This window comes from Buceros rhinoceros, unplaced genomic scaffold (genome assembly GCF_000710305.1).
Source record: "Buceros rhinoceros silvestris isolate BGI_N320 unplaced genomic scaffold, ASM71030v1 scaffold9248, whole genome shotgun sequence".
Taxonomy (NCBI): Eukaryota; Metazoa; Chordata; class Aves; order Bucerotiformes; family Bucerotidae; genus Buceros; species Buceros rhinoceros.
Genome location: NW_010426345.1, coordinates 16,869 through 39,719, shown reverse-complemented (window position 1 = coordinate 39,719; position 22,851 = coordinate 16,869). Strand labels below are relative to the sequence as shown.

Genomic DNA, 22,851 nt, shown 5'->3' with positions numbered 1-22,851 from the left:
TGGGTGAACTACTCAAGACAAAGGGGATAAAAGCTACAAGCAGAAATAAGGAAGAATACTGGGATGCACATGTCAGCTGCACACACGGCACTGTGCTGACTGAAATAATTGAATTCTAAGCTGTCAAAATACTTTTTAACAAAAACTTGCCTTCATACAGTATTTTCTCTTCCTCAGTATTTTCTAGCTGGATAGAGTATTCTCCGTTCTCCATGAATTATTTTCAAGGTAGCACCTCAATATTGCTGGTTTCATTTAAAACAAGGCTCAGAATAACTAAGGATGAACAGGTTTGAGGAACATCTTCCCTGCAAACAGTTTGTATCACTTCTTTGACAGGCCTGATAAAAGCTCTACCCTCAGTAAAAGCTTGGTATTAGATATTGCTCCAGCGATATCTATTGATCTAGCAGAAGACATCAGCATGCCCTATGAATCCAGCTTCCCATTGTTTACAAGGCTTGTGCAAAACCCTTTCAATTATCTTGGATTTAAACATTGACAGATTTTCCCATCAGCTTGTGAGAACAATTCAAAACCATGTGAGCTCTGATAGTTAGAACTCAGTATAACTACTACATAATAAGTAGGAAACCCCAACTCAGCTACTAGCGAGTGCACTCGCATCTGGCAGGCACATACACATAGGTAATAGCTAACTGTTCACATGGATTTTCAAAATCAACTGCCTAAAAGATTTGGAGCAAAAGGAGTTACAGACTGAAACGCAAGAGTTTTTTTTAATTCTCCAAGCCTGCTGCAGGGCAGGAACTATCTCAGGACTGTGAGCCCAGGGGAAAGAAAGGGGAAGCAGGTTTTAAACAAAAACAGACATGAAGTTTGAAGTACCTTAATGAATGAAAAATGTCCTGTAAGTTACTGAGTTATGGCATGGAAAAAGCTGCAATTGTGACTGCAGTGAGGAGGACATATGCAGACAGTCTCGTTTCTCAAAGGGTGCTGAGAGATTCTAGTTTTACAAAGGAACAACGTGTATGGTCTTTGTGTGCAGGAGGGGGAACGTCAATAACCAAACAAAAAAGCCAGTGAACTTATAGGGAGCGCATCACAAGAAACACCGCTACTCTCTCTAGTTTAACATCTGCTTTCCAGTGACTCAGCCTGGCGAAATTCCAAAAAGCCCTTTTCCACTCATATGCTGGCAGTGATTTCAGAAATCATTAAACAAGAAGTAAATAAAAATATGGATAGCTTCAGTAAAACAGTGTAAAGTAGAACAGTACAACCAAGAAATCTTTCGCAGATTTTCAGTTTTTCAGGGTCAAGAAAGTTTTATCAATTGCCTTTAATCCCGAAGTGAAATATAAGCTATGTTCATATACTCAAATATCAACAAATAAAAGTGAAAAATACAGAATATCTATAAATTAAACAAAAGCTCAGGACCAGAAAAGTAGAATTACAGCTTCTCTGTTGGTCCTTTATATTCAGCTGTTTAACAAATGCAGTTTTCCCTTGTTTATATGGATTGTTCAGTTAACATCTCCTACAATTCCGTAATTTCTGTGCAAGAATCAGTGAATCATTTCCAACACAAAGCTTTAAAAACTTCCCATATGCTGTATCACGTTCACTTCCACAACTGACCAAATTCACAGTCTCCACGTGACAGTGATCTCCTCAATCCAAACACAAGTTAAGAGAGAATTAATAAAGTTCTACATACGTATAGACGATTCAAAGTAACAAAATAACACAGAAATAATGTAAAATTGGACCCAAAACATCTCTGAGGAATATGCAAATGGCAATTCCCAGTTCAGTATCTAGACAGACATTAAACGGTCCATTCTGTCATGCCATCTGCTAGGCAGTTACCAACCCTGTTCTGTTCTCTATGCTATTTGTGCTTTATTTTTATCTTTAAGCATGGAGCCATTCAACTTATTTGTAAGTCGGATAAAAGACACAGTGGTGAACTAAAAAAAAAACAAATTAAGGGAATCAAAAAGTGATACACAGCAAAAAAAAATGAACTATAAAAATCATGTTTCAGATCAGTGATAAAGAGAATTAAAAAATTACTTCCAAATGCTCGCTGGAATTGCACTCCAAACAGGTTTATATTCAGCATATACAGCACATGAAAGCTGAAGCTTTGTTTTAAAAAAAACTTATTTAACAGAATAGTTAAAACATTTGGCAGAAGATGTTAGTCTATGATACGGAAAATAAATTTTGGTAATTATTCCTCTGTGCACGCGAGCCAAATGCCGATATAAAACCTTAACCAGTACAACTAGAGAACAGGAAAGCAAAGACAGATGCAGAGAATGCAAAAGTCTCAGCCCACATCACACAAAAAACACAGTACAGAAATGACCAAGTTGCCCTCTTGGATCTGTAGTAAATCTACCCACACTGTTCACAAGTCTTGTCAACACAACACAAATACCCAGGGAATCAGGGATCCACTTGCCTCTACCCCAGGTTTTCTTCATTTGTGACTCAATAAAAACATTCAATAATCTCAATATTTGTTAGAGAGAAGCTCTGTTTCACACTGTGGGGTCACTATGGTAAAGAAAGAAAGTGTTGTGCTAAGTTTTATTAATATAATTTAAAATCATATTCAAAAATACCACTGTGCCTGAATGCTTATTCTTAAAAGCCCTCAAAAACTAATCCTTTGGAATAAGCTAAAACAAGACTGAGAAATTTTTGTATTATTAAAGAAGCCAAAGAAGGTGACTTAGAAAAGGAACTGGGTTTTTTAAATTTATTTGCCTTACTTTCAGAATATCTTGAGTTTCATTCCACTTGTTTGTCCACTCTTTGGTCAGTTCTTGTACCTATAAAAGAAAACAATTATTAGAAAAAAAAAAAATCCCATCTCTTCAGAAGTCCTTGATGATGCAGTCTCAGAGAAGTGCTCAATATCTGTGCAATTCTTTGTGAAGTTTAATACTTGAACACAGAAGAGCACTGTTGCTCTGCAAAAAGTAGCCATACCTACAATATCTCTCTCTCAAAAAGGAAAATCACAACATTCTCATAGTATAAAATGAAACAAAGGACAGGGATAGCCACTTCGAATAATGTCAGGCACTTCCAAAGAAATGGAATGATTCCATAAAGTGCTTCATCAGCCCTACAAAGTCTACTGCCACAGATGGATCCCTTAGCTGGAATAAGGCAACAGCTCCTTTCCCATGGTGCAGGTAGGCATGTTCAGGCTAAAATACTCTCCAGAGGACAGAATGCAGGGCAAGAAGCAGACAGGCACCCTCTGGGAGAAAATCAAAGCAAAGTTTGCTGCAACTTGGAAATCACACACTTGGGTGAAATCAGCAAAGAAGTGAGAAGGTGCTTACAAAGGGGTTACAGACAGGGAGAGCATCGGCTATAGAATCCTAGAATCGTTTAGGCTGGAAAAGACCGTTAAGATCACAGAGCCCAACCATTAACCTCACGTTGCTAAGCCCACCACTAAACCACATCTACACATCTTTTAAATCCCTCCAGGGACAGGGACTCCACCACTGACCTGGGCAGCCTGGAGTTCCAGTGCTTCACAACCCTCTCTGTAAAGAAGCTTTTCCTGATATCCAACATAAAACCCCCATGGGGCAAATTGAGGTAATTTCCTCACATCCAGTCACTTGTTACCTGGGAAAACAGACTGACACCCACCTCTCCACAACCTCCTTTCCGGTACTTGTAGAGAGCGAGCAGAGCCCCTGAGCCTCCTTTTCTCCAGGCTAAACAATCCCAGGTACCTCAGCCGCTCCTCCTAAGATTTGTCCTCCAGACCTTTCACCAGCTTTGTTGCCCTTCTCTGGACATGTGTAGTGCCTCAAAGTCCTTCTCATAGCGAGGGGCCCAACACAATGTGGGCTCACTGGTGCCAAGAACAGGGGAACAATCACTGCCCTACTCCTGCTGGCCACATGATTTCTGATACAAGCCAGGATGCCGTTGGCCTTGTTCAGCCTCATACAACTGTTCTTGGCCCACTGATCCAGCCTGTCCAGTTCCCTCTGCAGAGCCTTCCTGTCCTCAGGCAGACTGACACTCCCTCCCATCTTGGTGTCATCTGAAAACTTACGGGGGCACTTAATCCCGTTGTCCAAATCACTTGATAAAGACATGAAACAGAACTGAGTGCTAGGGAACACCACTTATGACCAGCTGCCAGTTGGACTGAAGTTCATTCTCCACCACTCTTTGGACCTGACCACCCAGCCAGTTTTTTAACCAGCAAAGAGTACACCTGTCCAGCCCGTGAGCAGCCAGTTTCTCCAGGAGAATGCTGTGGGAAACAGTGTCAGAGGCTTTACTAAAGTCCAGGTAAACAACATCCACAGCCTTTCCCTCATCCGCTAAGTGGGTCACCTTGACATAGAAGGAGATCAAGTTGGTCAAACAGGACTTGCCTTACATAAATCCACGCTGACTGAGCCTTACCACCTAACTGTCCTGTATGTGCCACGTGACAGCACTCGATGATCTGGTCCACAACCTTCCCCAGCATCGAGGTCAGACTGACAGAACACTTAGGGTTTTTTCTGCTTTTTCCACTCATCCAGTTGTCCATCTCATAACTGAACTTTCACAGCTTCCATATCAGTAAAGGTTTTTTTTCATTTCAGAGACTTTTCAGAAAGCAGCACATAGAGGGTGCATCAGGCTGATCCACCTCAAAGCTCTGGCTGACGTGGAATCATAATCACATTAAATTAGACAAAAAAACACCACATACACTTTCCTTTTTTAAATCACCAGATTCCTGTGCAGAAATTAAATACACTTTTAAAATTAAAAAGCAGGTTAAAAAAAAAAAAAAAAAAAAAGGGTTTAAATTCAATTTCTTCAAAAATCCCTGTAATTACACATACCAGATCCTTTTGTCAGTGGATAACCAGGTTAAAAAAAAAAAAAAAAAAAAGGTCTTCAATGCAATTCCTTCAAACATCTCCACAGTGGCTACTTGCAGCTTAAGTTCCTAGTTGTCTTTACAGTCCAGCTGCATATTAAATTAATGAGAAGAAACTTCTCATTGTTCAATGCATCATTATCCAATTCCTAGTGCTGCTAATTGGAATGTTAAAACAAAAAAATAACTGAAAAGAGTAAAGAAAAACATGAAGAAGGTCCACCATAAGTCTACTCACCATACCAGAACAATTTTTATCCCTCAGAAACAATTTAAAAATTCTTCTCATATAAGGATAAATTAACTCATTCAAGAAAGCCACCATGTATTTGTTAGAGTATTTAAATATGGTAGGAAAGTCTTTAGATCTGTGGAAACATATTAATTATTGCACTCATTCAATTATAAAAAAGCTATAACCACTGCAATATCTACTAAAAATTTTCAGTAATTATGTCTATTGTAATTATCATGAATAGTAATCACATAACCTTCTAATGAGGCTGACAAAAGATAATAAAACATGCTCGCTATAGTCCCCCCACAGAGGGGCCAACACTTCTGAGCAGGGCAAGCAGTGATTACTGTCAGAGCATGAATAACATACTCTAATTAGCATATAGTCAGTAGTTTATATTACTCAGCTGCTCTTAGATAAAAGCTTTTCGTTTCTGCACAAAGTAAAAGCATACTACATTTGCTAACAATATTCTCATTCATCTCTGACTCAGCTAAAAACTTTTTAAAACCTAGTATGAATATGAAAAACAATAATTTGTGACTGAAGGCTCATACTACGGTTATGCAGATCCTACTTTAATTATTGAGTACAACACAGCAAGGATCCCTGCTTATACTAGAGAGCTGTAAAATGCATTCCTAGCAGAAACTTGGCTTAAAGAGAAGTCTGGAGTCTACTTTGTAGCTATGGTTCTTACTAATACACATATTTCATCCATTTTTATCATGAAGTTTAAAATTAAAGTATCATTTTACTGAAAACTATTTCAAGATGTCTTTAAAATCGTTATTACTAATGGGAATCCTGAAAAGAGCAAACAGATACTGTACCAATTACGTCGGTCAAAACAGGATTCTCAAAGCAATGCATTCACTCTCTGATTCTAAATGTCTCAGCAGCATCGGTTCAAAACTTATAATTTAAATCAGCTAAGAAGCACCTATTTTTTAAAGGCATCATATCTACATTTGATTGGCATCTTGTTGACAATATTCAGAACTAAATATTTTGTTGCCACGTAGCTGAACAATTCCAAATACTTCCCTCTCTCCTCTTCCAAAGCCTGAGTAACGCCGGTTTTATGAAACTGTCTGCAGAAGCTTTAAGAACAGGCAGGTATACGGAAAAGAGTTAGCACAGTATGATAGAACAAAGAATGGAGGGTGGTGAATTAGAGAAATGAGAATACCATTGTACCTATATTCTTTTGGACCCTGTGAGTACATCTGAACTGTCTGGGGATTTTTCACAGTCTCTGTGCTTGGCTGGATTATTAAAACAACCTGGTGTGAGGCACACTATGAAGTACACCTAGATCTCAAACCCTCCTCAAAAAGACTGAATGTATTTGTACATACCAGATAAAAAGATTGAAATGTTCTGAAAAGCTACCCCATGCCACATGTTCTTGATTACTTGAAAGCATAAAAGAGTTGGCCATTTTCCCCATAAATCTTTTATTGTGTTTTCCACACACTGAATACTCTGTTACCATGATTATGGGTTACTGATTACTCTGACTTAGTGGCTTTTCCTCCTCTATTCTGTTTACAAACATAGTTTCTCAACAAGGCAAGCTGGCTTGGGAACAAATATTTTCATTAAACAGAGCTGTTGTATAAATATCAAAGGTATACTTTGTTCTTAGATATAATATTATCTTACATTAGTAAGATAACAAAATCACAAGTTCATACTATTTTTTTTAAAAAAAAAGCACCAAGACAATGCTGTTTGGTGGGAGAAAATATAGCTGTGCATCAAAAAAAAAAATTACCACTCTTGCATTCAGACCTTCTCTTTTTTTTTTGTTCAAAAATTGTTTTATGACATTATAACTCACCCTTGCTTCATTCTGCTGGAGCTTTTCTTCCATACTTAAAGCTGTTGGAGAATCCAAGAGTGCGATCTAAAATTGTAAAAAGTAAATACAATCAAGTTAAAAAAAAGGAAGAAAAAAGGAAAAATTTCTGGTGGATTCTAATGAAAGAAATGCAATTGTTCTGTTTTTTTGATTATTTGGGATGAAGTATTTTAAATTCCAACATGCATCATGCTACCTTGGAATACTGTAAACAGAGCAATCCAAATCTTGTCAAAGCTGGTATTTCAAATACAAATCATTGGTCTGAGAGTACTGTTTTCATTCGCTATATGTACACACAGTCACACACACACAGACACTGAAACTGGACACAAGTTTCTAACGGGTGATTCCTGATACATCTATCTTTATATTTCTGTTAAACATGAAAATTGATTATCTATCAATAGTTAACCATTTTGCTATTACACATGTGTATATTGCTTATCTTTAATTAATATATTTTAAGGTAACTGGCCTTAGAAAAAGAGAACTGCTATACAACCGCATGCACTCAAGCAATACTCATGTGACCTTCTGCACTGAACCCATCACTGTATTTTGGTAACCAGTATCTTCAGTGACCTACAGAAGCATTTGCAATTCATATTCTGGGAATATAATGGAAGATCCGCAAAAGCAATTATACAGAGATTTATATTCTATTGTGCATCCATAACAGCACCTGCTGTTTTACCAACCATCACAAATTCAATTAACTCCAGCAAGTTCTCTATTGTCTCCCACACAGCCATCTATCACATCCTACAACCAAACCAGATTTGTTTTTGTGATATCCCCTGTTTTACAGCTTGGAACTAGGTCAAAGCAAAGCATTAGACCTTCAAAGGGGTCCAAGTTACATCTACTCTGCGAAGTCTAAATCAAACCATATTTTGAAAATCAATTATTTTTTCCCTCCTAAAGAATACCAGAGAAACACAAGTATCATAGAGCAATTCAACCCCATAAAGAGTTTTCTAATTGTTTGTAACAAAGCACAGCTCTCCGCTTCAGTTATCTACAATACCTGTTACTGCTTCCAATTGTGGTCTCATCAGCTATTTCAGCAAATGTTTCATAGCATGAAATCTAGCTGAAGTACCAACCTTCGACTAAAAAGAAGTCTACACTGAAATGACATTTCACGTTGCACAGCCCATCTAAAATAAAATTAGATGGTTCTAGAAATAAATCTGAAGTATCATTTCAGATACTTCCAAATCCTATTTGCTCAAGTAGAAATCTAGCAGTCCTGAGTGGCATTATTTCGAAGAGACAACTGGCCTGATCCAATTGCATATTCCTTATTGTTAGCTTGATCTTGCCATCCTGGAAACAGAGGATAAATTAAGCCTGACTGAGCTTGTGCAGCAAATGTTCATAGTGGCTAATACTGACAGAAGAATCATGCAAAAGGGAAGTATACTGTGACATACGTTTTCTTACACCACCACTGAAAATACCTTTACATATTTAGCATGTTACTCGCTTTCTAACGTAATGTACTCTACAGCCAAAGTAAAATCCCGCCACACTCCCACATTTTTATATTTATGCATCTTAAATACCTTATATCCTCTACTTTTTTTTAAGATACTAGATAAAGTGCCTCTTCAGTCCATCAGGCTAGACCCAGGAAACACATTTCTGCTCAGTCTCCTTATGCTGTGGTGACTACCTGTTGCACAGCACACTGCAATCAAACTCCAATTATATTAAGAGAAAGCTAAAAGCCTCAGGATGTCAATTTTTCCCCCCTTACGCTAAAAGAAGTAATCTACTGGCCATATGGCAACTGATTCAATCAGGAAAATATTCATTCACAGCCTCAAAGAGCTTGTTTACTTAAATCAATATAATGAAAGATAATTACCTCATCACATTCTAGAAATAGATGTTATAACTCAAGGAAATTCACACATAAATTTCAAGTAAAGCTAACCTGATTCCCTTGAGCAAGCAGGGCTTTTAATCGGGCTATTTCAGCTCTCAGCTCACGGATCAGTTTGACGTTAGGATCCTCATTAATAGTAGGCTTGTTGATGATGTTTTTGGCTCTATTTGCATAGCGGAGTGTACTTAAAGTTTCTCCATAATTGACATCAGCAGGTGAAATAGCTAAGGAGATGAAATCGGAAACAGTTTATCCAGCACCATATGTTTCACTAAGAAAAGTTAGTTTATATCTCAAGAGTCAAATAAACTTAATGGGGATGAAGGAATATATAAATAACCAGTATGGCTACAATTTGTTCCAGCTCTTCACCTAGCTCCATTGCTTTCATGTCACTGCATCTTTGCTTAAGTAAACACTGCATTAGAATAATATATTAGAATAATCAGGTCCAACAATCAAGCATTGTAATGAGATCTTGCTGTCGATCTGCTTTACATTTACATTTCTCTGGCAAGCATAAACATCCTTTATGAATACCTTACCAGCTTTTTTGCAATTTTTTCACAAGAACAGTGGGGAAATACGCTGGGTTTGTGAGTATCAATGTAATCATTGAATGGAAATGTCATTTCAGGTAAAAATACTGTAGACTGAGTCCAAGCTTTGACGAGAAATTAAACAGCATCCAATCAAAAAGCAGACATGAAAATCAAACAAGAGAGGTTCTATAATCTACAGGCCTAGCTGTTCTGAGCTAGCCATATGGCAGCACACAGAAGTGGTACTTCCGATGCATCAAGAGAAACCAGTATTATTTTTACAGGTTAAGTTGGAAAAACAATGGAGTTCAATTGAAGTGTCCTTCACTTAATTTTCCTAGCAATATACAAGACGTTCCCAATTAAAAAGATAATCACTGCATCCAAACAGATGAGCAAAAACACAAAAGAAAACACCATGCAGAAATGATAAGGGAGCAGAAATCTTAATAATCGAATTGAATGAGAGACCTGGAGAACCAGACAAAGAAAACACCTGAAAAAATAATCAAGTAACAAAAATATTCTGCCCTTTCTCATTTTCTCAAGAGTAATAAATGTTCTTTTTATGGTAGAGACTCCCCGAATTAGGGTAGATGTACTTGGCAACAGACTTCTCCTAGCTTATCACTTCCCTGCTTTATGTACTGTCTCCTCTCCACTCAATTCTTCTCTTCCTGGAAGGATGTTACAATACATTACAGAAATACGACAAATCAGAATTGGATGTATTTTTATAAGAGCCTTGTGTGAGATTATCTTCCTACTTCTTTTGTGTTTGGTTACTGAAAAGCCAGGCCAAACGTATCCAGATGGCTTGTCAGGCTCTGTTAGGCAATTCAGCCACACTACCAGTAGAGTTACTGTTGGAGAAAAGATCAACCATCAGGGCTCTGCCTAGCAGAAGCATCCTTAATAGATGAGGAAGTAGCTGAAAAGCAGCTAGGCACTGTAATCATTAGTATAGGCACTGAAAGCTCACTCTGTCTCTTTGCAATTGCTCTGTCAAAAAAAAAAAACCCACACCAACCCAAACAAAAAGCTCACTACCAAACAAGTTACTCAACCATCTAAATGAAAGAAAGATGCCAGCACAGCGTTACTTAAATAGCGAGAAAAACAAAGCAGAGTCTGGTCCAAGAACCTCTTTTGGTACTACTGTGATCAGCCTGAGGAAAGACAGTGGCATGGATTCCAAAATTCTTGCCAAAACCATGTAAGAGAGGAACTGCCGTCCAGAGCGTTTGACTGTATCAAAGTGATTGAAGAAACAGAATTTGATCCAGTGCATTTTATTCCCTCGATTCTGCTCTCTCACCATTCCCAAGGGAGGACTGCATCAGTTAGGCTGCATTTCATTTGGACAGGAAAGCATGAGAGAAATTTCAGAGCTGCTTTTCTCTTCACACATTACATGTCCACATCCAAAATCCTCCCTTCCTCTTAAAACATCCTCCCAGCTTCACTTGGAATTTTGGGGAATAGAATTCCCATTCCAGTTTGCTGAAAACCCTGCAATACATATGCCATAGGTAGGTTTTTAAGCCAAGCGATCCTTACAGAGCTTCCTACCAGTAAAACAGAAACTCAAGGAAAGTTTGCAAAATGACTGATCATAAATAATTAAATTTAGACAAAAAGTAAAACACTGTGTGCATTCAAAAAGTAGGTTAAATAAAAATGACAGCCTTACCCACTGAACGTCAAAAAGACCAGGTTGTTTCTGCTACTAATGCAAGAAAAAACAACAGTTTTGGAAAAGCAAACTGATTCACATGTCAGTATTGACTAGATGCACAAAGCTGTTTTGGTTGTTTTTTTTTTTTTCTTACTGACGATCCCTGTCTGCAGCCTGGCGAGGAGAGGTGTAAGGGGAGAGAGATGCAAGGCTTTATCTAGCTCCAGGTTTGAGCATTTACCACGAGGAACAGGGCTATCTGGAATGCAGATGAACTTCAAGAATACACAGGACTATAAGTTTAACCGGGCAGATTAGCTAATCATCACACTGTCAGAGAAACAGCAGTGTAGTAGATGTCACAGCACACATATGCAATCAGGCACATACATTTGGATGACCCTTATTCATGCAAACAAATGTCCAATGACTGTACAGCTATACAACCTGGATGCCTTACTAAATCTATGACCAAATACTCAGCCAGTGATTTATGTACCCAAACAGAAGCAGATGAAAACGAATCTCTCGAATTGGAAGGCATAGCTGCTATGTTCATGACATTAATAACCAACCAGCCTGTCCCTGTGCACACAATGAGACCCTATGCAGCTCTACTGCTGGAAGAGATGTTCTGCACAGTGTAAGTAAAGGCAGAGTGTTACTAGAAAACTCAGAAAGAAAGAAATCATTAATATGTGTAAACAACATTCTGCCTTAACAAAGCAGCTGGAAGCTAAATATTTACAGCCACTCCTATAAAGCATGAACTATTCATGATGCAAAAAAGTAATTTAAAACCACTTACTGGCAATCATTATAGTTTTAGAGTTTCCTCCTAGGCTATCTTTTAGCAGCCAAGTCAACACAGAGTCCCTGTAAGGCACAAATACTTGTTTCTTCTTTGAAAAAGAATTTGTTGCATCCTGAGATAAATCAGCTGTGATGTGGAGATAAAAAAGAAAAATAGTAATTACGTATTTTTCATTTATTTTCAAAAAAACTTACGTGTTAAGCCAGTATTTGTGTAAGTAATTAAACAGAAAGGTATTTAATGGCTAAAAAAGCCCCAAAACAGGCAAGCACAAAACCAGAGACTTACCTAAGGCAGAAATTACATTTCCCAGAGTAACTAGAGATTTATTAATATTCCCTCCTTCCTTTAATCTAACCCCTGTGGCACCGGTGGCATCTGCTCGCTCACTTCCAGCAAGATCTACCAAGTGAATCTTGCTAACAGTCTCACAAGGCATTTCAGAATCAAATTTAGCCTACAGGGAAAAAAAAGCAATACAAAGAAAAGTATGTTAAGTTACAAAATTCTGAAATCCAGCTTAGTGGCCTTTTTCATGTCATGATTGAATTCAAATTGTTTACAATAGCAGAGCTTCAGAAGACAGGTGTATTAGAGGTGCCACAGAAAGGCCTTTGATCATGAACTGCTGCATAACTCCCACGCAAGTAGTTACTTCTTTAAATTGTAGTATTTCCAACTTCTTTACAATTCTCACAAGAGTATTGTCACACTTTTAGCTTTTTCTATCACAGGACAAAGCCATAGTCATTATCTACCCATACTTGCTTGTTAGACAACCTTAGTTTTTAATTGTCGTATGAATTATTGAATGTAAACTCATATTAAGATGGGGGGGTTGTTACCTGAGTGAAGTTGATAGTGAAAATGGCATGTGACCTGCTACTGACATCATTCATTCCAGTTGCAGCCGTAGTTCTGTTTATATTTCCAGCATCCATAAGCTCCTCTACATCAGTATAATTTTGCACTAAATGTTTAGACAAGTCTAAAGAAAAACAGTGTTACTGATGTTCATACATGCACTTGATTTTCTTTACAAAAAGATTTAATTACTCTCACTACTGCAAAGTGTTGCTGCAATTTGTGTTTATTGTCATACTTGTTTATCACTTAAGGAAAGGAATGAAGCCTCATGAACAATGGAGAACTTGCACATTTACAGTAAATTAAGAAAAAAAATGCAATCTTAAGTGTTTAGTGCAATAACATAAACATAATCCCTTAGAAGACACAAACCTTCCCTAGTACAGAACAGATTAAGACAACTAGATCATAATAGGTTCTTCCCATCTAAACATTAAAGATTTATAAATTATAGTCAACAAATTCTTAAAACAAATTTCATTTCTTAACATTATTTATAAATGCGTTATAAAGTTACAGATAAAAACTGTGTATTTATAATAACCTTAGAACTGGGAAAGCGAGTGGGGATATAAAATGAGCAGCTACTCTCCTTGAACACTTTTAAATCACAAGAAAGCACTGCATCCATCATCATGTATATTTTAAAAGATAAAAATGCCCTATGCAATTAGACACGGCATTTTAGAACGTGTAAAAGCAATAAAATATCCAGTGCAAAACACTGGAAGTGTTTTTACCCTCAACATATGGCCCTTCTTTTGGATGTTCTCGTATTCGTAAATTATTAGTTTTTGATGACTTCCGTCTGAGAAGATCCCTCACACGCTCGTTATAAATTTCCAGATAACTGAAAGAAAAAGATTAGAAAACCACTGACTGATTCACGAGTCTTTAAAAAAAAAGAAAGCCATGTCAACACTGTGTTTGAAAGCAAGATGCTTGGAGAAGCAAATGGATCCAAAGCTGGCTTAAGATAGTCATAACTACAGCATACTTGTACCATAAGGAACAAAGCCAAAAAAGCAAGAAGCAAGTAGAAAGGAAGCAGACATTAGCAAGATCAAAATCTCCTCATGTCAGTCTGAAACGAAGCCTAAAAATAAGGAAGATGCTGTCCTGTAGCAAAGGCGTTTTCACTAACATTTAAATAAAGCAAAATGCACAGCTGTTGGACTGAAGCTAGAAGTATTGCGCATTTTGACGACGACTGCCAACAGAAATCAATTATAGGACTGAATCCAAGCATGGAAAGTTATTTGAGAAACACAGACTTTTCTCAGAGATAAAGTGAAACAGGATGGTTGTAACTGAAACAAGTCTGATAACCAGCTAAATATTCACACGCCAAGACCTACCTGACTTCTGTTCGAAAAGATGCCTCATTCCGCTTTGTTTTTTCACTTATTTTGCTGAATAATCCTTCACAAATTCGAGGTATTAAACCTGCATCGCCCTGCAATAACAATTTTTATTTCCAAGATTACATATGCGTATGCATTCTATCTTGAAAAATAAAACCCAAGATCACTAGTTGAGAGATCCAACACCCAGAAAACAGGGGAAAAAAATCAGAACTCATCAGCAAATACTCTCTTGCCCCTTATTTAACTGTAGTCACCTTGTCACTTCAATCCTCATGTGTACATTGGAACAGATATACTAGCTGAAATTCGTTGCTATTGGGATGTGTTTTACCTCTCATTTAGTTTGAATAACCCCAAGTGCTTAAGGTAGAAACTGGCTCCTCAGAGCAAAATATGAACTGCCTTATCTCAATATTGTCTTTTCTCATTCCGTCTCATTTCATTACAAACTTGGCAACATCTGCAGAGAAGGCAACTAGAGCCATGTACAGGCATCCACGAGCCATTCTCATTCAAACTCCCAATCGCCAGCTCACAGTCCTTCCTGTCTCGAAAGACTACATTCACTGTGTCCCACAATGCAGCCAAATTAAATTTGGTATTTAACTTCTGAAGGCTTGAGTCTGCCTTTAAAGAGTTTCTATGCATAAAGCACTTGGTTGGTTTAATAAGCAAACTAAAAAAGCATCCTCCTTCACAGAAATCCCCACAGACTCTGGTTCACTAGCAGGGCTGCAACTATCCGTTACAGGGCCCTTGCCACTTCAGCTAACACAGCAACCAGCAGCAGCAAGATGTCAGCTTCTCGGGTAAGCTGGCACTTGAGAACTGACCCTCATCCCAGCGAGGCTGCTGCTCCACCGCTGATGTCAAACACGTGTCAGACTGCGAGGCAGCAGCTAACACCACTGAGATACCCAGAGACTCAGCATTCAGCTCTCCTCTTCCTGCTGCTCCAGGGAGACCCCCTTCCAGCCAAGCAGCAAGGCAGGAAGTCAAACCAGGGTATTCCCCAGCAGCAGCAAGGAGCAGGAGAGTGCAGCTCTGCTCTCCGCTGACAAGGGGCTGCTTGCTCCCAGCTGCCCCATTACCACCAAGTTTGATCGGGAAGGTGACCTGCTGAGCACACCACCTCCCCACTATGCAGGAAGACAGCAGCTAACACCCCTTCAGAGCTGACATGAGTGAATGTGGCTCCCAGGAATAAAGGGAGAGGGCATACTCATACAGATGAGCTTTGGGCTCAGAGCTGCAGACTCAGAAGCAGCTTACAAAACAGTCTGTCAGCTACAATTTGCCTCCAGTCCACAAACGCGTAAGAGATTTGATGCGATGGACTAATTCTAATTCTATGCACCGCTGAGGCAAGAAATGTGCTTGCTTAGAGTTAGGGGCCTTGTAATTAAGCAGGAGGCAAATTAGGACAAACCACACCAAACATCCAACATAAGCATAGCTCAGGCACTCCAGGCACCCAAGAGTTTGCCTGGTGGGACTCTCAGATACCTGACAGCAGGAAAACACAAAGACAGTGGACTCCCCTGTCCCAGACTCTCGCAGGTCGAACACACCACGGGCAAAGATTTCTTTTCTACTCAGACCCACATAAAATCTGACTCTCTTTGACCAAGCTGGGTCCAGGTCCAGTCTGCTCCCATGCTGGTGCCCTCTATCCTCATTCTTCAGCTTCCCTCTGCATTCTCTCTCCCAGAAATCTTTTTCCAGGTGCATCTCCAAACACCTCTTCATCCTTCCTTTGCCTGGGTATAATCTGCGATTCATCATCCAGTCTCTTTTTATTTAATCATACTCTATCCCTCCAATTTGCCCTCTTCCACCTTATTCCTCCCCTTAATCAGATCCTCCCAGTCCTTCTCCAACTCAGCTTCATTCTTTGACTCTTTCATTCTTCCTTCTGCCATAGTCAGCCCTTCAACTGACTGCACCTTGGCTCAAAAAAAAAAAAAAAACCACCAAAAAAAAAATCCCCAGAACAACCAACCAAGTTCTATATAAAGGGAGAAACTTGCAGCTTAGGCTTTTCGAGGCAGTTGCCTTTGGTAAGAGAGAAGCAGCCTGTCCCAATATATACCAATCCCTACCCTCAGATAAAGTTTCAGGATTCAGTGTTGGAAATTCCCACACACACACACACATTTTATTTTATTTTAAACAAAGGAAAAGGGAAAAGATTTCTTTTTCATCTCATGCTTGGAAACACCTGAATAGCTTCAATTAAAGCTTAAGGAAAAAACATGAAAGATCCATCAAAAAGTTTTAGGCATGTCATTAGTGTCTGACATAATTTGGCAACTGCAAAGAGAGTCTTAAAATAGGAAATATTAGCTCTAATTGAGTAACTTCAACCATAGCAGTATCGTGATGAGAAAGGAAGAACACACAGTTCTCAGGATATTTTATCAGTAAAACGTACAGCTTACAGTATGTACACTCTTTATTAGAAACTATATTTGAGCATTTTCTCCTTTTTCACCCCCCGACAGCTCCAGGGCAGGATCGACTACATCTTTGACAGTTTTTTTTCTGGGTCACAGGGTTTCCAGTCTTGGAAATCTGTAGAACCAAAATAGGTAGTTCACTCCAGAGCTGAATTTTATCTTTAGGAATCCATTTTCCTTCTGTTCTATCTAACCAGAAAACTCCTTATTGTAATTTAAATGCACTGTTTCTTATCCATCTACCTTGGACACGGGAAACAAATTACTCACATCCTGCAGCAGCCTTTCCCAACTTGGAACACTTTTGTTCCTCCACAGTCTTCCTTTCTCTGCATACACAACTTTCCTGAGAGATCGTATTTTACAGATCTCTGATCATTTCAGTATCTCTTGCTCAAGACTTATTCTAACTGGTCCATATATTTCTGGAAATGGCTGCTGCACACAGTATTGCAGATATTGAAAGCAAACTGAGAATGGAATTCGTACTTTCTAAGGAGAAGTAGGAGAAAAAAAGAAAATTTATCTCCAATTCAAGTTTTCTTACAGCACTGTAGTTTCTCTGACAGAACCATCAATTTTCAAGCATTTAACTTGGCAGCAGAGTATATTTTATACACACTCTGTACAAAGCCAGATTAAAGTATTTATGTATCATGGCAAGAAGATTAGACCTTTATTATTGAATAGTGTCAAACAAACTTCAGCACCTATTCATTTGCAAAATGTCTTGATGATTACGGTCATTACATATAGTGAGGCAGTCTCATAAAAATGTCACTGTTATAAATTTCTGAAATAGAAATCCACATCTAGGTCATAAGATCCTTTCTAGTTACAAAAGTCTATTCCGCTTACCATATTGAAGTTAAATATAAAGCTACTTATTCTGTGACAACTGAAAGAAAAAGATTTACAGCTGATTTACTCTCCCTAAGCTAAAGGCGGTACAAAGTGGCCATTCTTACTACATTTCAAAAGAGAGATCTATCCAAAGAAGGACAAGTGGCAACATTCCTCTTTCCAGTTCTCTGGGAGAAGATATGATGTATTTTTTCCCCCAAGGATTAAAGAATGAAACTTGTAGAGGCTTCCAGGCAAACAGGCTTCATCAGTCAGCCCTTTTAAACTGCTCCACATCCAACTGTTTAGTGGGTACATTCTGTCCTTGGACAGAAATGGAAGCAACTGTAAAAAATGTACTCCCATCCTTTACTCACAAACTGTCCAATACTCCTCCTTCCACACCTTCCTCCTTCAGGATCATAGCTGCAGTGCTCGACAAGACAAGGGGTCACGTGGAAAAGACAAAAGGTAATGGCTACAAGTTACTCTTGAGGAGATTCTCATTTGACATAAGAGGAAAATTTTTCACTATAGAACAATCTACAATTGGAATAATCTCCCCAAGGAAGCGGTGGATTCCCCAACACTGGACACTTCTAAGGCTCTGCTTGACAGAATGCTGGGCCACCTTGTCTAGACCATGGTTTTGCCAAGCAAGGTTGGATCAGCTGATCCCTGAGGTCCCTTCCAACCTGGTATTCTATGATTCCATGAAAATACAACATACCGCATTTCCCATCATGGTGTAGGACTTCCCAGATCCAGTCTGTCCATATGCAAAAACACAAGCATTATAACCTTCAAAAGCTGATTTAAGCACATCTGTACCAAGATTTTTGAAAACCTAAAAAACAAAGAAAGTCTTTTAAGACAACAGAAGCTTGGAGGAAGAGAGTTGTCATCAGTCCAGCATTGCAAATATTAAACAATAAACTACCACGATATAAGCTACTGGCATCAACCGGTGATGGAAAAGGACAGGAAATTAGTACTTCAAATAAAACACTGAATTTTACTACTATATTTAGTTTACAGCACTGCAACAGTGTATTTTCTACCTTTGTTCTGTTGTCAGAGATCTACTTGACACAGAGAAGAACAAAATATACTACCTTCTTTCTATAGTTCGAATTTCTTTCAGCAATCTGAGATAACTTCCTTCACTTTCCATTACTGTTAACAGCTACTCACTCCTTGTACCTTTGCCAGCAATCCATGTTCTGCGAATACCCAGCCCCTTCTCAAGAGGAAATGTTTCTGTGATCCTGCCAGTTTCTTGGGGTTTGGGGTTTTTTGTGTGTTTGTTTTTTGGTTTGTTTGGGGTTGGGGTTTTGGGGGGTGTTGGGGGTTTTTTTGAGTCTTTTGTTTAGTTGGGTTTTGGTTTTTGCTTTAACCAAATATAAGAAAACGGCCCATTATTTTCTCCACACTTCCTCCCTAACTGGCTTTTACATACCGATACTTTTCAGACTGGCAAACATGGAATCATGTTTTCTATATTGTCTCTTTCATCACTGAGCCCCTTCTCTTCTGTCCTCAACATTCACATACTGGTAACAATCCCTCCTCCACATCCCCTAATATTGGGATCTGCTCTCACCTAACAATTTCACCACATTCCTCTGCAATACTGGCTCCAGCATTCCTACCAGAATCCTGAGCTTTCCTTATTTACCCCTCATTTCCATCCATATCCCCACTGAGCAAGCAGCAACACTTGGTGCAGTATTTCTCTCAATGAAAATATTACTCTGGGTCCCCCAATCCAGACATGATTTTCCAAAATCCCATAAATGTTTCACATAACTTGGCCACAGTGTATGCGGTTACAATTAACCAAGGTGTACAAGTCATGATTAATAGCAAGCGGCAAAGGCACAGTATAATCACACTACTCCTCCCCTGAAGGAGCGCTGAGTAATTTCTTTAATCATTAATGCTCGGTTGCAAGCGTGCCTTTGGACTACTTAACGTGACCTTCCCCTGAGCAAAGGAGTTACACTGCTGTAATCAGTTATACTTCCCAAAGAGGAAGAGTATAAAGATCAACCAAAGCGCTATTTCCTTTCCACTTGTAATTTGAAAAGTAGCATCTTGGTTGAATTCTCCCCCTCTCCCTGAGCAACTGCTGCTTTATTTTTTCCCCCCCTTTTCCCTTTCTCTATGTCCAGGTGTTCTACCTCACCTTCTGGACCCAGTCTTTATGCACTATGGTTTGATTGCATTTTCCCTTTTAAAAATCTGTGTACACCTTGCAAAGCGATTTGAGGTATTACATAGTCAGTGGTGTCTGAACACAGAGCTTTAACACACAGGTTAGAAGAAAAGACACTGTCAGGATGGAACTTTCTCAGAACCAAGCTGCTGGGACACTGGTTTGTCACAAAAGGGCAGTAAACGTCAACATTCATTTTACAAGGCATATTAATGGGTGTGTACTATTAGATAGACTTCCATTTATTACTGTTCTGCCTTTTAAATGGAAAATACAACAATCGTGAACAAAGCAAACTGCATTACCAACAATCAAGATCAATATTATTCCATGGAGAGATGAATGTGAATGAACAACCTCCTTCCAAGCCATTGGTGCAGTAAACTGGAAATTCTGCAGCAACTTGATAAGACCTTAACTACAAAGTCTTCTAGTTAAATATGAAATTAATAACACAAGCAAAACAATAGCTTGTGCAGCATTTGTTTAGAAATTGCGCTCCAGTGATTTGAAAACTCCTTTTGTTTTCAACGTGCTGCACACATTGTAATTAGAACAACACTTGACACAGGGACAACAATATTTTTGTGGCTGAGCAGAAGTCAGCGCTCTTACCAGGATGAAGGAGGCAGTCTGGGGTTGAAGGACACGCTCTAATAGCAGAATATTGAACGTGGACACCTAAGCCATGTTTAGGATTTATTGTTAGCATCTGATTACTATGAACCACAAAGCTCAGAGCTTTAAAAAAAATCATTCCTCAAGGCTGCTGCAGCGATCCCTATATGGGCATTTTAATTTATTTTTTCTATAAGCTACTGACATGGCCAAGTTATACTGATCTTGCCTCAACCTGACCCACTCTGAAACAGAGGCAAAATAGCACCAATAAGGAAAAAACTTAAAATAAGAAAAGATTTATCACTTGTATGTGGAAATTGGACATCAACACAGGATACAACTTGGTTATCCATGTATATGAATTCAAGCTTCCTTCACAAATGGCTGGTTTAACAACAATTAACTTAATTATTTCAAAGCACATTTCAGACTCTGGAGAAACCCTGCAGAAACAGGCTAACAACAGGATTGTCCCCCTGGGATTCTTCTAATGAGGTTTTGTGTAACACAGCTTTTCAGAAGCATCTAAAGTCCAGTGAAGAAACAGCTACCTAAAGGATTCCAGGATTAAATATCCACAAAGCGAAGCCACAATCAGTGCTTCAGAAGCATTTCTATAATTTCTTTTATAGGACATTTTGCAGACTTTCCAAAATCTGCATTGACACATCATTAATACAGTTTTATGGAGATGTTCTCATCTGTATCAGGAAGAACTGGTGATAGGGGAATCAGCTATCAGAGAGAACTGTACGCATCTTCATGAAACTAAGTAATATTAAACTGAAACCCTAATCGATCTGTATGAGCAAACTTAATTTGTTGTGTCTGCAGAATCACAACCAAAATCTCAACCTTCAGTTAGGATCAGAGCAGAAAAATACATGATCAAAGCTGCTTTAATTAAAATTAATAAATAACTCCGCATGCTCAACTTCAAGCATTTGCTGAAGTTCTGGAAAAGCCATATGGCCTGAACCACCTGCTTGACAACATCCACTAGAAACCAGGGTTCCAGTCCTTGTGTTCAAATACACCACTACTTGAATTTGCCACAGTGCTACAGTAATCACGGTATTTCTACATCAAATAAACTTATTATTCTTGATATTTCAGAGAATACAGCAAATACTACATTAGTTAAAAGAACACCATCAAGAAATAACAATGCAGAAAGAATATACACAATCAAATGTTTGGATTAAACACTAATAACTCAGTGAAATAAAAAAGAATCTTTTGTAGAAAACAAACCTACTGCTTACACAGATGGTTCAACAGAAATTTCTAATATAAGTTCACTATGAAACAGTCATTACATGCAATGGCAAAGCTTGTCCATCTCATAAATATTTAAAATTGGTTTCAACTTATTAATTCTGATGTTTTTTTAGGATTAGCTATACCAGTACCCCTGATTTGGAGGGTTACGGAACAGATGATGCACGTACCATAAAGGTATAGATCCAATTGGCTTACATATATTCAGCAAACCCTCGCATTATTTTAAGGGTTGAAGCTTACAGCATCCCAGGTTCCACAAAACTAAAAGGGAAGATAGCAATCACAAAACACTTGAATTTTACTCAGTAAATTTATTTGGGAACGTGAAATAGCAAAAACGTTCAATGTTTGCATGAAAAGTGAGGTCAGGGAGGTTCTACCTGTTCATCTAAATAATGCCTATAGCTCTGAGTTTGACTTTTTGTTCTGAGTGTGCAGGAAGAAAGACAGTTTTGTCCTTTCCCAAGCTGAATACTCAAGGGAGGAGAAAGAAGAATCTTCTTCAGTCTGCACCAAGACTTCGGACAAATGAAAAGAACAACCACTGCAAACAGCTAAAAAGAATGTTTCTGTCTAAATGAATTAAAGATAAATGCTTGTTTCTCAAAAGTGATTTTTTTCAAGAAAAGCTTTTCAAAACCAATTTTAGTGCTCAGAGAAGTTTTCTAACTTGACCTTGCAAGACAAATCAGACAAGAGAACCAGAAAGAAGGCATTTACCAACTGTATGAGAAAAAACACAGCACTAAACAGTGTTAGATAAGTTAAAAAAAAAAACAAAACAAAACACAAATTTTCATGTACCCAGGGAATTTCTAAAGTACACAAGCAGTACTTTCAATGGAACCAAGTTTCCAACAATGCTTTCAAGCCAAAGAAAAGGGAAAAGAAATAAATTAATCATTAGCATTCAGAAATCCTACCATTTCTTGACAAACAAAGCTGGGACTTTTACTGTCTGCTGAGAAATAGGAAAAATCATAGGTAAAGGTCTTAGTTCTTTCGCGTCCTATGTCTCCAGTGCTACCCTCTGGTACCTATTCAAAAACAAGAACAAAAAAAGAGCTGGTAAAATACATCCTGATGAAGTAATTAAAAACATTTTGGAATAAATAATCAGAATGCAAATTTAACAGACAGCTAGAGACATTTAGAAATTTGTAATGACAAGTTAGCCTATTATTCCAACAACAGTGAAAAAATTAGCAATAGCAGACCCTTTGGCAAGAAGGGTATTCCCATTACAGGCCAGCACAGCA

General features: G+C 38.4%; 1 protein-coding gene across 1 annotated transcript in view; it reads right to left on the bottom strand.

The window, feature by feature from the left end:
• Positions 1-1,856: 1,856 nt before the first annotated feature.
• The window catches only part of LOC104498128 (kinesin-like protein KIF16B), a 37,074-nt gene continuing 16,079 nt past the window's right edge, over positions 1,857-22,851 (bottom strand). The window contains exons 4-14 of the mRNA XM_010141469.1: positions 22,516-22,629; positions 18,200-18,316; positions 14,159-14,256; positions 13,541-13,650; positions 12,779-12,921; positions 12,222-12,390; positions 11,928-12,059; positions 8,948-9,123; positions 6,982-7,047; positions 2,754-2,813; positions 1,857-1,940 (exon numbers count right to left, since the gene is read on the bottom strand). Of these exons, the coding sequence (XP_010139771.1) occupies positions 1,857-1,940; positions 2,754-2,813; positions 6,982-7,047; positions 8,948-9,123; positions 11,928-12,059; positions 12,222-12,390; positions 12,779-12,921; positions 13,541-13,650; positions 14,159-14,256; positions 18,200-18,316; positions 22,516-22,629 (1,269 nt within the window). The remainder of the gene's footprint in view (positions 1,941-2,753; positions 2,814-6,981; positions 7,048-8,947; positions 9,124-11,927; positions 12,060-12,221; positions 12,391-12,778; positions 12,922-13,540; positions 13,651-14,158; positions 14,257-18,199; positions 18,317-22,515; positions 22,630-22,851) is intronic.